Source organism: Dioscorea cayenensis, chromosome 5 (genome assembly GCF_009730915.1).
Source record: "Dioscorea cayenensis subsp. rotundata cultivar TDr96_F1 chromosome 5, TDr96_F1_v2_PseudoChromosome.rev07_lg8_w22 25.fasta, whole genome shotgun sequence".
NCBI classification, from domain to species: domain Eukaryota; kingdom Viridiplantae; phylum Streptophyta; class Magnoliopsida; order Dioscoreales; family Dioscoreaceae; genus Dioscorea; species Dioscorea cayenensis.
The window spans coordinates 9,872,678-9,889,531 of NC_052475.1; the positions used below are offsets into that span (position 1 = coordinate 9,872,678).

A 16,854-nucleotide genomic window follows, 5' to 3' on the forward strand; every position below is an offset into this window, starting at 1 on the left:
ATCACTATCAAACCAACATGAACAAGAATAAGAATATAAAAGAATAAGAAAGGCTCCCGCTCCACCCCACCTTTTTATCATCATTTTCATTCTCTTATTGTTGCATGCGCCGAGGGAGGACTGGAAAGAGCGCGCACGTAGGAGGGAGCGACCACTCAGGATCCCAACGCGCCCCACAGATACCAGGATTTTCTCATGTGAAAGGGGTCAACAGTGATTGGCTGGAGCTACGTAGGTTTTGGTTTGTTGGTTGGTTAGTTTGTTATAATGTTGGCCTATCCATAACGGGTATGGGTTTTGGGATTTAGTATTATGGTTAAGTTGTTAAGTCATATCGTACAGCTGGCAGGCTGATTGTTCTATTTAAGTAACTTATGAATGAATATGAAGGAGGATATTTGCCACTACTCTACCTCTCTCTCCCTCTTTTCCCCTGTCTTTCCACATTCCTCTTTTCCTCCCTATTGTTCTTCCATCCCCTCTGCCCCCTATCTGCAACAGTTATCCTCTACTCAAGCTCTCTCTACACTCAGTACTAAGTTCAGATTATGTTTGATCATACTTTTTATTCAACTGTAAATAAGTCCAAACAAATTAATTTTTGAGTTTAGGCTTGTTGGGCCTTGCGACATCTACTTTTGGGATAGATTTCGAGTTGTTCCAAGTTACTACCAACATATTATAATCATGAATCACTTGTTTGACATCCAATTAAAGTAATTTTTATACAATGGAAAACTAAGAACCAAATCTACAACTTTGTTATTGAGGACTTTCTTTGACCAAACTAGTTCATTAGATAAACTATTTAATATGTGAATCATGATTCTCATACACTAAAGTAGATTTCTTATGATCGTTTCTTTGTTTTTTTGTTATTAACTATTTGTTCCATCAACAAAGAGCAGAAAACATTTTATTAGAATCTCAAATCATTTAATAACTCTTAATTATTATAAAATCATATTAAAAATAATGAGATTTGAACTTTTCCATCCTAGTGGTAAGATATTTTAACTTTATAATTTTTAAAATAATAACTAATCTAAAAACTAAAATAAAACCCCAATTAATATAAGAAATTGTGTGATTATAGTCATAATTTATGACAACGAGAAAATGGTTAGTTGCTTGATTTATTTACGTTGTAGTATTAAGGTATCATATTTATGAATAATTTTTATTGAAAATTAATTTCAAATATATTATATCATTTGTGATATCAGTTTGTTTTTGGCTTGTCCTTTCTTTTTCAAAAGAAAATCCAAGCTTTGTGATAATATTGAGAGACAATGAATGTAAGAGGTTGCTCCTAAAAATAATAGTTTGAAACATTCCACAACTGGAAGAAACTTTCTGTTGTCAAAATATTGTCATAAAAGTTTAATGAAAAGTTCAATTATGTGATTAGCCTTTAAGACACCAATGACTAAGTCCTTATCACTTAGTAATATATTGCTCTATGCAACAACACTAAGGAAGTAGTGTAGAAAATCCGGTAAATACTGACATAACAAATGGCAGTTTTTGGAGAATATTATTAATTTTTATTATTATTACTACAAGACTGGGTCAACCTAATTTCAGACAAAAACAACATGCATACTTGTAAAATAATGTTTTCTTTTTTTGGATGATTCCTTCTTGTCAGGAATCCCCATTCGGTCATTGCATCTCTTAATGCAGAAAAAAAAAACCAAGAAAACTCATCAGTCTCAAATCATGAGACCAAGATACACTCTGTTCTTATTCTTCCTCTGCTTTCTCTCCACATGCAATTGCTTGAATAAAGACCCAATCCCATGCAACGTATCATCATCACCATCATCATCCTCCTGCATGGCTGCTCTCTATTACGTGCCTGACAAACCAAAGACCATAAAAGAGACAGCGGCACTGTTTGGAGTTCCGGCCAGTGCAGCCGGCGGGACTGATAATGGTTTCTTGGTTACAGTTACTTGTAGTTGCTTGGCTGATCACCAGGAGTTCATTTGGCACACCAATTATAAAGTTCAGACAGGGGATACTTGGAACCTTTTGTCTGAGAAGTTTGGTATGATGGTTGTGGAGAAACAGGACAAGCAATTGATTGCATCCATGGATGTAATGTTGGATATTCTTTGTGGTTGTGTCACAGGGTTTGAGCTGGTCACCTACAACATCAAGCCTGGAGACACTCTATATACTATTTCCTTAAAGTTCAAGGTTGATATGGAGGAGATAAGGAGATTTAATAATATAACTCATGGTTCTTCACTCATCTTTGCAGGAGATACCATCTTCATACCCACTTCTGGTGATTAACTAACATGAACTTCTTTTTTTTTTTTTAATAATTGGCATGTGATTTGTAACATGTTCCTATGATTTGAGACAGAGAATAATATCAGTCGTCTTATTGTACATGATGAAAAAGAAGATGAAGGTGAGTGTCAATTATTAATATTACATTATTCTTATGATTTTTTTAATGATTGTGGTATTTCCTGGTGTTTGTTTCCTCCTTGCAGAATCCTATAAGAAAGTTGAGAAGAGAACATCAAAACTGAAGAAACAAGTTGTTCTGATGATATCTTTAGCAGTAGGAGTTATATTTGTCTCAATTTCAACAATTTTCTGGGTTTACTATGAGAAGAGACAAAGGCAGGAGCAAAAAATTTACAGTAAAAACAGTTCTTTGCCACATAACTTTCCATCCGAAGGTTTATCATATTTCCATGATATTATCAGTATCAAACTATCAATATTGCTCATGAACTGATTGTACGAATTCCAGATTCCAGGCAGAGCTCGTTATCATCTTTTCCTTCATCAATCAGAGCAACTGTTTTTCCATATTCTGAAGTTTGCAAAGCAAAATCTAATTTTAATTTATCTAAAAAAGTTGGCCAGGGATCTTATGGATCTGTCTACCACGGCAACTTGAGAGGATTTGTGAGCAACTCAATGATTTTTTTTTTTTAATAATAATATATACGCTAATGTCAATATAAAATGTTTATTTTAGGATGTTGCCATCAAACAAATGAAGAACACAAAGTCAAAAGAGTTCTTTGCAGAGCTTAATGTTCTCTGTAAAGTTCATCACAGTAATTTGGTACCTTCATTTTGTTCTTCTCTTGTTGATTCTTATGATACATTTGTGCTATTCATGACCAACTTTTGACATAGGTTGAGCTAATCGGGTACTCAGCAGGAGCCGAATCTTTATTCCTTGTGTATGAATTTGCAGTTAATGGCACTTTAAGTGATCATTTGCATAATCCTTCTGAGAAAGGTACTTTTTAATTTTCATTTTGCTTACTCATAATCCTTGTAAAGCGCACTCTTTAAATTTTCTTTTAATGGAAGGTTATAAACCTCTACCTTGGCACACAAGAGTAGAGATTGCCATTGATGTTGCTAAAGGTCTTGAGTATATACATTCACATGTAAAGCCATTTTGTGTTCATCGAGATGTCAAGACGAGCAATATATTATTAAATTCAAATTATCGGGCAAAGGTACTCTATCTTTTCAACCAATTATATGTTTAATTTTTAATTGATACATAAATTAATATGCATGTACAATTTTACCTTGGAAGATCTCAGATTTTGGATTGGTGAAACTGCTTGAACAATTTCCTGAAGATGGAGCATCAGCATCAAAAATTGTGGGCACATTTGGTTATCTTTCACCAGAGTGAGATTGATTTACTGATTTTCATAAAATACTCCCATGTCATGTTTATCTAAATCTGAATTTGATTATGCTTTTCATGGGAAAAAGGTATGTTAGAGATGGATACGTCTCACCCAAATGTGAAGTTTATGCATTTGGGGTAGTTCTTATGGAGTTAATTACTGGTCAGCGAGCTTTGAGCAAACTTCCAAGTGATGAAAATGAATATACTGAACATCAATCTCTGGTGGATCAAGTGAGAGGGAACTAAAAAAATTTTGATATTATGTTTTTTCTTTTAAATTTTTCATCCTTTTAATACAAAGGAAATTTGAATTTTGTTAGATGCTATCCACTTTAGAAACCATCCAAGACAGGATGAACAAATTGACACACATTGTGGATTCAAATCTCTCCCATTACCACAAGGATTCTCTTTTCCAGGTACAGAAAATTTTGCCACAATTATTAAATGTATGGACTGACTAAAATTATATAGGATTAAGTATGTGCTTTTCTTTTAATGGCCACAAGATGGCGATGTTATCCAAGGAATGTGTGAACAACGATTGGAAAAAACGGCCAAGCATGTCCTACGTTGTTCTCTGTTTGTCGCACATCGTTGGATCGGCAGTTTTCGTACCGAAGCACTACTGAGCTATCCTGTCAAAATACAACATACATTCTTTGTTTTATGAAAGTAACTATTGTTAGTGTCCATTATTAACTTCAGAAATTTTCTAGCCCAGATATCATGTTGTGCATGTGTGGCATAGATAACTAATGTGTATACAGTTGAATCTGCGCATTTTTGCACCAGAATATGGGTAAAAAATTTCATATCCTAACCATACAATAAATTGCTTTCAAGAGTGGATGGATTTAGTTTGGCAAATAAAGGCAGCAAGAACTCAATAAACATGCAAAGTCTCCATCAAATGCTCATGTTCTAAATCATTGATCCAATGCTGATTTGCAGAAAACAGCATACATGCCTATACGTAGGTTTACAGATTATCTGCAAGTTGTAATGGTCATCTCTGTGACTAAGCACTCAACACAAAAAGAATACAAATGGGATTAGGATATAAGAGGTGGTTGTTCCTTCAAAAACAAAAAGATAAGTATTTCTTTTTTTAAAAAAAAATAAAAATAAAGGGTGAACATTCTCAATCTCTTTTCCTATTTAACAAGTTTGCACCAATGCAACAATGCAGCACCATTTTATGCGCTTACCTCAACAATGCAACCCCATTTTAAGAGTAATATCACCAATTTCCTTGGTTGGCAATGATATGTGAAATCAACTCCGACTTGTCAAGCCACTGAAAATGAAAAAGCAGAACAATTTCATCATGTGACATGAAAATTATAAGAAAACTTCTACTAGGTGGATTGCGTGGTAATCATACAGTTTGATGATATACAAACGAAGAAGTGTCATAAACCCAACGGAAAAGGAAGCCAAAATAAAAAATAAATTCATGAAGTTACAAAACAAAAACGATAAGTTACTCCTAACTTTCATAAAGCAAAACACACACTACTGATTGTAAGCTACATACAGTACGAAATAAATTGAACTCCCTTTAAAAGTATATAATACAGCTTAACATTGTGATCTTCAAATCAACTTTTCAAAGATTGTCATTGTAAGGTACATCCCTCAAAAAATAATAAGTTTCTCTGTCTGAAAAAGAACAGGTCTTCAGTAGACCTGTTTTCTATGGACTGTGACTAGAAGATACAATACTTGAAATATTTATAGTGAGATCTAGTAGGGGTACAGTTTCATGGAAATGGCATCATAGGTGCTTCTATAGGCAAAGCTATCATGTTGAATAGCTTCAACAAAACACTAATATGTTTAACGGAGAAATAATCCAAAAACAGGAGAGAAACCAAGGTTTTGTCATTTCAAAAAACAAAAAAAGGTAAACAGAGAAACAGAAAAAGCAATTCAATACCTTATGCCAAATGGCATAGTAGAAGGTCATGCATTGCCAGATGCCCATATTATGGATAAGACCTACAACCAAAAATTGAATTACAGGTCTGGTTTGTCACTATCAAAGAATTTAATTCTAATAGGCATTCCAAAGAAAGAAAGTACATTATCAAACAATAAGAAAAGACACAGAGCTCAATTGCATATGCTACATATGTTAACCTTCCCTTGCAAAATTCTCACTTAGTTATCTAATGGATAATAAATAAAAGGAAAAATTGCTTGCATACCCCTATAAAACCATGAAATTGCTTAAATACCCCCATAAAAATACTATTTGCTTGCATACCCTCATAAAACTAACTTTTTTACTTATATGTCCCTACCGTTAGTTACCGTTAACCACCGTTAGAATTTATGGAATTAACCATACTTCCCACTTAACCCAACTTAACAAAATTACCTAATTACCCTAAACATCATTCAAGGGCATAATTTTTAGTATAAAATTACCCAATTACCCTTAACATCATCTAACTACCCTTAACATTATCCAAAATTACTCAATTACCCTTAACCATAGTATGAAATTATTTGTTATATATTTTTACACGTTGTAATTTTTACCTATTTTTAGGTTGTAAAGAGCATGTGATAATCTAAAATGTTTTAGAGATGTTTGTAAAAACCTTAAAAATATGAATTTACTAAAAAATTCATGATTTTTAATAATTTTTAAAAATAATTAAAGCGTATATAAAAAAATTGTACTGGTCATCTATAATTTAAATAATTTAAGTCTGTAAAATATAATAAAAAAATTTAATGGGTATATTAACAAACTCATAATGGTCATTTGTTGAATGAAATGAGTAATGTCTACAAAATAGGAAAAAAATTTCAAGGGGTGTATATAAGCAAACCCATTTTGTTAATTTATCCTTATTCCATCCATTGATTTAACACCATTAAGAGTCAACTTAACCATAGAGGCATAGAAGCAAATATAATTGATTTGTAGGGGTATACAAACAAATATCATTTTTATGGGGGTATTTAAGCAAATTCATGATTTTACAGGGGTATGCAAGTAAAAATCCCTAAATAAAAAAGATGGACCAAGAGTACTTAAACACAGGCAAGCACAATCTAGAATGTTTCCTCCATATATAAGAATAACATTATCAAACAATAGTCATGGGTGACCCAAATGATTTACAATTTTTCAGATAATGGAATTATAATAAAGGAAGTTCTTTGACAAGTTTAAAGTAGATCACAAGAAATAGACAATATTTTTAAATGCTTACAGCTAATAGCCACACGCGAACCTACCACTTATTGAAAAAGACAATAAAGAAGAATAGAAAAATCCAATGAATTGTCCCAGAACTCAGATAAAAAAGCCTACTTCATATAATAGAAAGGTGCAAGTAAGACTATAATCACCACAAAAAGCATAAGACTAAAGAAATAACCTCCAGGCAATGACCTCAGATTGCCTAATCAAACTTCTGCAGCATGTCACAGTAAGGGGTTTCATATGATAGACCCCAGCGTTGCCGCTGCAATTCAACTCGACAATTCTGACTTAAGATGCCAATGTACTCCCTTTCAATACGTTTCTCCAGAGCAAGCCGCTCTGAACTTTGGTAAGGATAGTCTTTTTCAAATTTATCCCGCTTAACATAATATGGCACACCTCTTGGAGTTTCAACCTTGTAGTCATGTTGGTAACTCTGAGAAAGCGAGTATACAGGCTCTGAGGATGGAAGGAAGTTCAGTAAAAGTAATAGAATAACAGGCAAGATTTGGATCAGAATCCGAAGGTTAGAACCACCACCACCACCATGCATCTCATTAGCTGTGTGCCTGCCCATGCCTCCAGTCCTAAAGTGAAATGTCCCAAAAGGAGTGGTTTGCATTGGCCCTCCACCAAAGAAAAAATTCCTAAATATCTCATCAGCATCAAAATCAGATTCATAAAACCCATTAAACCCATGATAGTTATTTCTGGCTGCAGGCCTACCAACACCATAATTCAGCTCCTCGGATCCCACAAGATCATATCTTTTCCGGCTCTCTTCATTGCTGAGACACTGAAAAGCCTTGGATACAGCTTTAAAGGCTTCATCAGAGCCAGGTGCACTGTTTTTGTCTGGGTGAACCTTCAAAGATATCTTCCTATAGGCCTTGCGGACATCTTCAATTGTGCAATTCCTCTCTAAATCTAAGATCTTGTAGAAATCCTTCTGTTTTTTAATCTCCCTCACTATGGCAATCTGCTCCTGTGTACAGCCCCTAGCTGCAGATCCATTTGAAGAAATCCTAGTTCTGGCAGTTGTAGATGAGGATGCTGTTGAAGCAAAAGCAGAGTCCGTGTTGCCAGCCTCTTCTGCAGGTGGAGCATCTGATGGATTGACACCATTAGAAGATGATGACTCATCTTGAGATTCTCCACCAAGGGCGGCCGACAAGAGTTCATCAATGGGGAGGCTAGGGTCCAAGCGATGAGCTTTGGAGAGAAATTTGAGGGCACGACCCTTGTCTCCAGATTCCAAAGCGACTTTCCCAATTCTCAGGCATTTCAAAGCATCATCTTTGTTCCCATCCATCTAAATCGATTTACCAGGCTCCCAATTTAGAAGCCCTAGCATCAATTGAAGCCAAAATCAGGGTTTGTTCCTCATCTGATCATCTTGACAGTAGAAAAAAATATGAAGAAAAATCTTGATTAAAATAGCAATAAAAACCGATCTTGATCAACAAAAAAAAAATACATAGAATTTCAAAAAGAAAGAAATTATAAAAAACAATGAAATCCCAAAAACAAAAAACCCCCAAAAATTTGAACACTAGATTGCGAACAAAACAACAGGAGATCAAAAAGAAGCAACGAGGAATAACATTCCTTACCAGTTAAATCGAGTTGCGATGTATGCCCTCCTCGATACAAATGGGGGATTAGGGCAAGCTTTTGGATACGAGAGCGACCAAGAAGCAACGCCATTCTCCTTCCCGGGGATATTAGAGAAGCATTCGATCGCACGAATACTTCAATGGGGTAATCACAGCCGTCCATATAATTAGTAGGACGATTTCGTTTCTTCATCTTTCCTTTTCATCAAAATAGCCATTCTGTCATCGGGCCGTCCATCATGATCAGCAACAAGCGTTATATCGCCTTCATTTGTCACCATAAAAACCTGGTTTAATTATCGAAATAATCCCTCCACTATTTTAAATCGATCCTTTAATCCTTCTCTTCCAATTTCTGACTTTTCAATCCTCTAGTTTTCTAATTGCTTAAAACTTGCCATTAAAATGGGCTGATGTGGTTATTTTAATATTATTTTTTCAAAAAATATATAATTATTAAAATATCTTTTTATTATTTGTAATCTATCCCTTTAATCCTCTAATATAATTGGTGCCGTTTTAAACTTTATATTTTCTTAATTTGAGAAATATTAGTTCATTGACAAACAGATGTTACTTTAGTTGTTAATAACACTCGTTAGCAAGTGGACTCAATCATTCCTCTTGTACTCTTATATTTTAAGGAAAATCTTAAAAAAGTATATAATACCCAGTTCTTTTATTATTATGAAATGACCCTTTAGTCCCCCCTATTACTTTTCGCCGGCTAGAAGTCCCTCTATTATCTTTTTTTTTAAAAAAAAAAGTTTCTCCTCTTAATGCCAGTCTGATTCTCCTTTTGAGAGGCTGACGTAGCATTTTTCCATGATTAAAAATTTTGATAAATTAATGCACAAAAATCATGGAAGGGTAATTACTCATCTAAATGGCCCTTTAACCTAATCTGGTCCAGGTTCCGAATCGGATTAGAACTCGAAACTAATGTAATCCTATAGCCTATAGCGAGCATCTCATGGGCGTACATCTCCTCTGATCAGGCATCTCCTCCAGTCAGGCCATCCAGTGGCACTGATTGCCGATGTCTATGGTATGCATCATGCCTAGTTGTCATGCAGTAGCACTTGCGCCAACCAACTTCGGCGCCGTTGTCCACAAACATCGCTGCCATTAATTCCATCACTGTCGTCTATCAACATTTGCAACCATATGTGTTTTCATATAACAATTTGTGGAGGCATTGTGCAATGACAAGAAGCAAATGAGTCACAAGTAAGAGAGGATTTGTGCTTTTATTTTTTATTTTTTATTTTTTGTAGTTATCAAATGGGGGTTGAATTGTAATGTATTTTATGAAATTTGCATCAATGTACAATACCTGAAAGTATCGTCATTTATGAAGTTACAATCAATGGTAAAGTATAACCTCATGCACAGGTGGATACCAAACATTTTTATCATAATTTTGTATAGCAGGATAACTTAGCATACAATAGAAGAAGTCAAGAAGAAGTCAGGAAGAAGTATAATACATTAGACAAATACATGGTCAATAAATTCTGTTGTAACAAAAATTCAGGAAGAAGAATTTGTGAAGAAACACATTCAACAACATTCTATTGATAATTCCGCATTACAAAGCCAACAAATACTGAAAGTGCAATTTGCAAATTCTCCTGATTGTCAACAATTGCAATTTCATTAATAATGTTAAATACATAAAAAATGCAACAAAGTATTCTTAAAAGATGTTACACATATTTTAGCAAATGTAAGCATAGTTGGTTGATTAGATTCTTTGTTCACATATCAGGTTTATAATTCCATGGACAAAAAAAAAAAAGTCCCTAGTATTCAAGAACAATGTTTTGCTGAACTTCAGACTTGTGGATTTTCTTTGACTACAGCACCTATTATGCTCTGCTATGTGGAGAATTCTAGAGATTCAAACTCTATTGTAGTGGTGCTTTCTTTATTTTAGCTTTGGCTTGCGGCACTAGCCATGCTATTCCTCCTTGCCTCAGTATGAAACCAACAAAGAGTGTATGTCATTTACTTCCAAAGTCAGCTCTATTGAAGTATGCTTATGATACAATAGTAGAAATTTACCAACAACTCATCTGCAGTAATATATGAAGCAAAATGAGGACCAACCCTTCCAATTATTAACCCTCCAGTGTGCCTTCCCTACACCATACAAAAAAAATAATATTTTATTTGTGTTATAACCAGTATCCACTGTAGCAACACAACACTGTAGCAGCCCGAAAGTTTCATTTAAATTCTTTCTTTTTCTTTCTTTTTCTTTCTCCTCCTTTGTTTCTTCCTTGTGGCCGAGCACACCTAAACCCTAGAAAATTTTTCGGCGAGCAATTCCTTCAAATCAAAGCCTCAAACTTCTTCCTCTCAAGCTCTTAAGTGCGGTAAGGCTTCGATCCAAGGTTTTTCCTCCAAATTTTTCTTGTTTTTAAAATCTTTGAAACCCTAGAAACACTCCATGGATTGGGTTGATTTTGGGCTTAAATCGAAGCCCTTTATCTTGTGATTCTTTTGTATGGATGCTTGTCGAGAAATTTTGTGATTTGGTGATGTAAATTAGCAGGAAACCATCGTTTTAGGGCTGGTTTACTGTAGCAATTTCTTTGTACTTCAGCAATCTCAATTCACTGTAGTAGTACTATAGCAACAAAATTTTTGGTTTTTTCTTGTATTTGTTTGGTCCAAATTAAAGCCCAAGACATCAGGAATTTATTGGTAACCTTAAAATAGAGTTTTGAGTCAACGCTAGGATCGATTTGGCGTTATTTGGTAGAAAAACTTATTATTTCGTTGTGTGATTTATTTTAGCTAAATCTTGTTGGTGTTTTGTTGTACTTTGGCAAGGAGGTGAAGCTTTGGCTCGAGGCAAGGAGCTAGCAGAGGATTAGCGTTTGGGGAAGTTGAATCATCAAAGTAGTGAGTGGGATTAATTATGCACAACTCTACTAGGAGAATGCCTATAATTATTCTGTATTGCTTTAGTAAAGTTTTATTGGGTATTATACTTGCATTGAGATTTTTAATGGAATTGAAATGAGTTATTTACGTATATTTCATACTTGAAAAGCATTATTGTTCAAAGGATTTTTGGAGTGTTACTTGCTTCGTAAGCTGTGCGTTGATTTATGTTAAAATCTTTGGATATGCTTGTGTTTATCATTTCCGTGGGGAAATGGCAGATATTTTGAATATTGATTATTGTCCTGGTTATGGAATCCTCGTTACGAGATGCATGCCTCACATTTGCTAAAAATTCTGCTGCCAACTCAGGAGCTCTAGTGCACTCTGAATGTTTCTACCAATACCTGAAGGGCGACTGTTGTTTTCTAATTTTGTGTTTTCCCCTTTTTTTTCTTTCTCTTGATTCTTTTGCTTGTTTGTCTCTGCATGTGGTCTTTCGTGTCTTGTAATCCACTCTTTATAGACTCATAGTAAGCTATTGATTGGTCTTTTCATTTCCATCCCCAATTTATCTATGTATTTCTCTTTTTAGCTTAAAATATTTGTGTTTTATCTACTTTTTTCAATTAGCATGTTATAATCTATTCAGAAAGTGTTTTGTGAATTATGACGATAAAAAGTGATTTTTGTATCTCTAATCAATTATTTGTTTTGATTGTGAGATTGGTGAGGTTAGGGAAAGAGGACATTCCGCTATCTCACAGCTTATCCTCTCAACCCTCTTCAATCTTGGTTAATCTAATCATAGTGGTGATGATCACTCATCACTAAAATAATTAGGTTTAGCTCTTAACCCTAGTGTCACTCTAAGAAAAATCCATTCAACAAGCACACAAGATTGAAACTCAAATTAAAACTCAATTAAAAGAAACACAGTAAAAGTTGAAGAAAGATTACATCCTAAGGTTTACATGTCCAAGTACCCACTAGGGGTTTAGCTCTCCATGGAGCAAAAAAATATGCAATAAAATAAGAATCAAAACACTTAGAATCCATAAGAAAACCCCCCTTTAGATTTGTGTCAATAGTCTTCAAGAGCTGCTCATTCTTTTCCAGGAACCTCTCCTTCAAACCTAAGGCACACAACTCCGAATCAACATTGTTCGTGGCTCCCCCAAAAGTTATCCTTGGAAAGATTGCGATGAAGATCAATGGAGAAGCTCCCCATGAATGTACAAAGACCTCCTCTAAAATCCTAGCCGACTTCCCGAAGACTTAGCCAAAAAGATGTGAAAACCCTTGGCTGAGCGGCATTTTATATCTGAAAATCTAGAGTCCACACGGCCTTGCCACGCTCGTGTGAAGGGTGTGTGAAGTTTTATCGAGACTACTATAGTAAATCAACTATAGTATTTTGTTACAGTACTTAGCTATCGTGTTTTACTACAACACTCAACTACAGCAACTTAGCAAATGCCTGTGTGAGCCCACATAGCCTTGTGGAAGGATGTGTGGGATTCTGTCAATCCAAAAAATAGCTGAGATAATTCCTAAAACTTGCCTCTAAGCTGGTACATGCACACATGACTGTCTCCGTATCCTCCTGACATGTCAAATGGCTTCTAAAATCTTCAGGAGTTGGCACATATGTGCTTGTAGATGATTCAACTTGAGTGTTCATCCCTTTCCTTGCTTATTTGTCATCAATTCCCTTCACATGAACTAATTGCATAAAAGAACACAAAACACATGCTATTAATCGAAATATCTGAATATAATCATGGTCAAAGTACATAATATATATGATTAAATATATATCAAAAAAGCACTTATCAAGAAACTAATAAATCCTTCCCTTACTATTGTCAGACAGATGTGTATCTTCTGGAATGTGGGTAACTCATCTGGTCGAGCCTTTGAGACACCACACTCACAATGCTCCCTGGACTGGTGGCTTTTAATTCAAGAGCATAATTATTTAAAACCCTAAGGTCCTCCTAGAATTTCTCTTCAATTTTTTTGATGACCAAACTTTTTGCTTGTTGTGAAAACTCCCAACTCCTTCCACATCTTTGTCATTAAATGCCTTGGCCTAATGAAAGACATAGCAAAAATTAAGCTTCTATACCTCTTGGCAATAGCTAGTGCTATAACCCTTTTGTTCTTGGTGGCTCCTAGGAGGCGAGTGTGGTCACGGACATAGTGTTTAATTGTGAATGACTTCTTCCCACTACACCATGAAAAGTATTAGCCATTTACAATTTTTTTTCCTAAACACACAGTCCTAACACTAATTACATTATTCTTAATATACTTGAATTCAAAGCCCCTCCTTGTTGAGAATTCAACTAGCTCCCTCTTAAATACTTTCAGATCTTTGAATCTCAGATCTAGGAAAAAATCTTTAAGAGGGATATTGGGATCATACATTTTCCTGGTGGACCTGTGCCTCTGTGCAACCTCTTCTTCTGAGCCTTTACTGGTTTCTTCATAGCTTCCTGAATCTGATGATGAAATATAGTCACTCTAAAAATCACTTACCTTCCCAAATTCAGAAGCAGACCTCATATTGCTCCCACCATGACCTTGATGATTGCAATTTTCATCCAGATTCTCATGATCATTATTGCCACCATCCTGTTACAAACTCTTCTTCAACTCAACATATTTTCTTACCATGTTTCTAACTTCTTCTATTTCAACATCTTCATCCAAGTCACCCCTCTCAAGTGATACTTGAACCAAACCTTTCCACTTCATCCTTGCTAGAATCATCCTCACTATCATTGTCATTATCCTTATCACACTCTTGATTTGGGATTTCACTCCCTAAAGAAATCAACAGTTTTTCTTGTCCTAAATCATTGGCTTAATTCTCAGCTTGGATTTCACACTCCAAAACATTCACTCCCTCAACCAAATTTGTATCATTAACCTGTCCCTCACATTGGATTTCACTGGTTAAAGCTGAAACACATGCACATCTTTAATCTGTTGGTCTTGCTCCTTATGCTGACTTTCACTCTGTTGATTTTGCTCCTCATCTTGACTTTCACTTTCACTTACTAGGTTAGTCACTAGCACATCTTGAACTGCCTTGCTATGACCAGCACATGAACCACCACTTGATAATAAAAATTTCTCTTGGACACCAGGTCTTAAGATTTCTTGCAAAACCCTCTCATGGCTAGTACATGTGGATTCAACATATACATCTACTGCTGCAATATTCTTAGTTGTTTAGATAGGCCTACAACCCCACTGTCATCATAAATTTGATTTAATGTCCCATCCCCATTCACATGAAACAAATTGATAGTCTTATTAACGTCATAACCCAACACTTGGATATCTCCTACCAAATCCAAATAGCATATCTTGTCTGGGTCCACACCAAACTCATCAATCTTCCCATTCACATATTTTGGGGACCCTATACTCACCAGTTTCCCCCATGATTGTATCTAATAATATATTCATCATTGTGAGACATGTTTTCATACCCTAAAAATAAAAGGGCAAGTGCAAACATGGTTTGTCAACATAATACATTGATTTGAATTTATAAACTTTGTATTGCAGTTCTCATTTGATTTTAAAATTAATACCATTGTTTTGTTTTAGCATCTTAATGACAAAAGAATAATCTATATCTCCACCATTAAGCTTTACAAAGTCACTTGATTTTGTCATAGGCAAGTTTCTCCAAAAATTAACAACTTTGTTAAAGGGTCCTTGATTATTTTTGATGATTTTTAAGATTTGTACGACTAATATGACAGGTATAAGTATTAAGAATATATAACAAAGTTCATTGTACCTAGATATCTGCCACTACATTTGGAAATAATAATATACAATAATGATAAAGAGCTTAGCAACTTCTTCATCCTTAGATGGAGAGTTATTAATGTTTTTTGGAGACTAGATTTCATTAAAACCAAAGATCACATCATTTATTTCCTCATAAATAACTTAAATAGTTTTTTCAGCTACTATGTCCGTGTAAAGTAGATGTTGTCAGAATAAGTCCTGAGAAAGATAAAAGCTTCAACAGTTATGATTTATTAAAGGACCACGGTCTTTTTTTTGTGATTAATATATGTATTCACCAATGAGGGGGACCATCTATACTAAACAAAGGATTAAACAAATGCAACACTTGCTCACAGACAACCACAGTACTGATTGCATATATAATGCACAACTAGGTAGCTGATCTATGAAACCCGCATTCCATTCCATAAAAACAACAAGCCAGCTAAATGAAAACAAATTCAAGCATAAAGATAAAAATAAACTCTAATGTCATAATCAACACGGAAATGACCAATGCTGTCCTGATATGGGGATGTTGATGAGAATGCTCGGCCCTAGAAATTAGGGAGTTGTTGGGGGTAGCGAGAACGGCCTCCTTACCCCTTTGTCATGTGGTGGCGGGCGTCGGTGGTCCTCCTCTCAAGGTCGGCTGGGTGTAATATGGAGTGGAGAGAAGGGTGGTGAAGTTAATTGTATTTTCAGATCCAAAACCAATTTGGATATGAACCTAGACCCAATTACATAATCCACACCTAATAAGGTAAATTGGCCATTCAGATGAGTAATTACCCTTCCATGTTTTTTGTGCATTAATTTATTAATTTTTTAATCTTGAAAAATGCCACGTCAGCCTCACAAATGGAGAATCAAATGGCCGTTAGGAGGAGGGACTTCTTTTTTCCAAAATGGATAATAGAGGGACTTCTAGCAGGCAAAAAATTATAAGGGCTAAAGGGCCATATCGAAATAATAGATGCACTAAACTGGGTATTATATCAAACTCAAAATAAAATATAAGACATATTGGGATCCAAAACAATAGATCTGAATCAACTCCAATTATCTGAAATTCCCCTATTCTATGAAATTCCTTGATCATAAGCAGCACTCTGTATCCTCCATCCCCTGACTCCTGTGAAGCTCTCTCTCTCTCTCGCCACCCCTCTCCCTCCTCTCCCCTCCCCCCGACCACCAACCATTGTGCTCAAGGCTCTTTATTTATAAAGATGAACTTTTCTAGCCCACCTATAGTTTTCACCTAAACTTTCTCCAGCAAGTATGCCTCTCACCTGACCATCACTCTTTGTTACAGATTTCTTAATGTAGCAAAGTAGGATAAGTGATGCATCTAAAGCAAACCATAACTTTGAAAAAAAGGAGCATTCTTTAGGGATATTTTGTTTTTTTAAAAACGGTTTATGGATCCGTTTGATACGCAAAATGTTGAAGTACAGCACAGCGCAAGTTCTCTTGTTCTTTGTTTGGTTTGTAAAAAAGTTGAGAGTACATCATAAGAGGATCCAAGTACAACACAAGTGGATGAAATTTTCGTACCACCAAAACCTCGATACAAAAATTCTATCGTGACACATCACAACTAAAAGATT

At 35.1% G+C, this 16,854-nt stretch overlaps 2 protein-coding genes across 5 annotated transcripts; one reads left to right on the plus strand and one right to left on the minus strand.

Annotated features, from left to right (window-relative positions):
* Window positions 1–1,744: 1,744 nt before the first annotated feature.
* LOC120261426 (lysM domain receptor-like kinase 3) lies at window positions 1,745–4,175 on the plus strand. The gene is made up of 10 exons (XM_039269311.1): window positions 1,745–2,296; window positions 2,378–2,425; window positions 2,511–2,702; window positions 2,777–2,934; window positions 3,008–3,097; window positions 3,172–3,277; window positions 3,352–3,503; window positions 3,587–3,684; window positions 3,772–3,919; window positions 4,009–4,175. Exons 1-10 carry the CDS (start codon window positions 1,840–1,842, stop codon window positions 4,150–4,152), a joined length of 1,593 nt encoding a protein of 530 aa, XP_039125245.1. The 5' UTR covers window positions 1,745–1,839; the 3' UTR covers window positions 4,153–4,175.
* A 12-nt stretch (window positions 4,176–4,187) lies between these two features.
* On the minus strand, window positions 4,188–8,668 carry LOC120261427 (chaperone protein dnaJ 49-like). Of its 4 annotated transcripts, XR_005536603.1 has the most exons (5): window positions 8,528–8,668; window positions 7,090–8,309; window positions 5,631–5,692; window positions 4,900–4,988; window positions 4,188–4,326 (listed from the first exon to the last, which is right to left on the minus strand). XR_005536603.1 is itself a non-coding variant. In XM_039269312.1 (3 exons), exon 2 carries the CDS (start codon window positions 8,224–8,226, stop codon window positions 7,114–7,116), a length of 1,113 nt encoding a protein of 370 aa, XP_039125246.1. In that variant the 5' UTR covers window positions 8,227–8,309; window positions 8,528–8,668; the 3' UTR covers window positions 4,592–4,988; window positions 7,090–7,113. The 4 variants fall into 4 exon arrangements, 1 of the variants encoding a protein (XP_039125246.1); XR_005536601.1 differs by lacking the exon at window positions 4,188–4,326 and having other exon boundaries at window positions 4,592–4,988; XR_005536602.1 differs by lacking the exon at window positions 4,188–4,326 and having other exon boundaries at window positions 4,592–4,988; window positions 7,090–8,261; window positions 8,528–8,667.
* Between the last annotated feature and the right edge of the window lie 8,186 nt (window positions 8,669–16,854).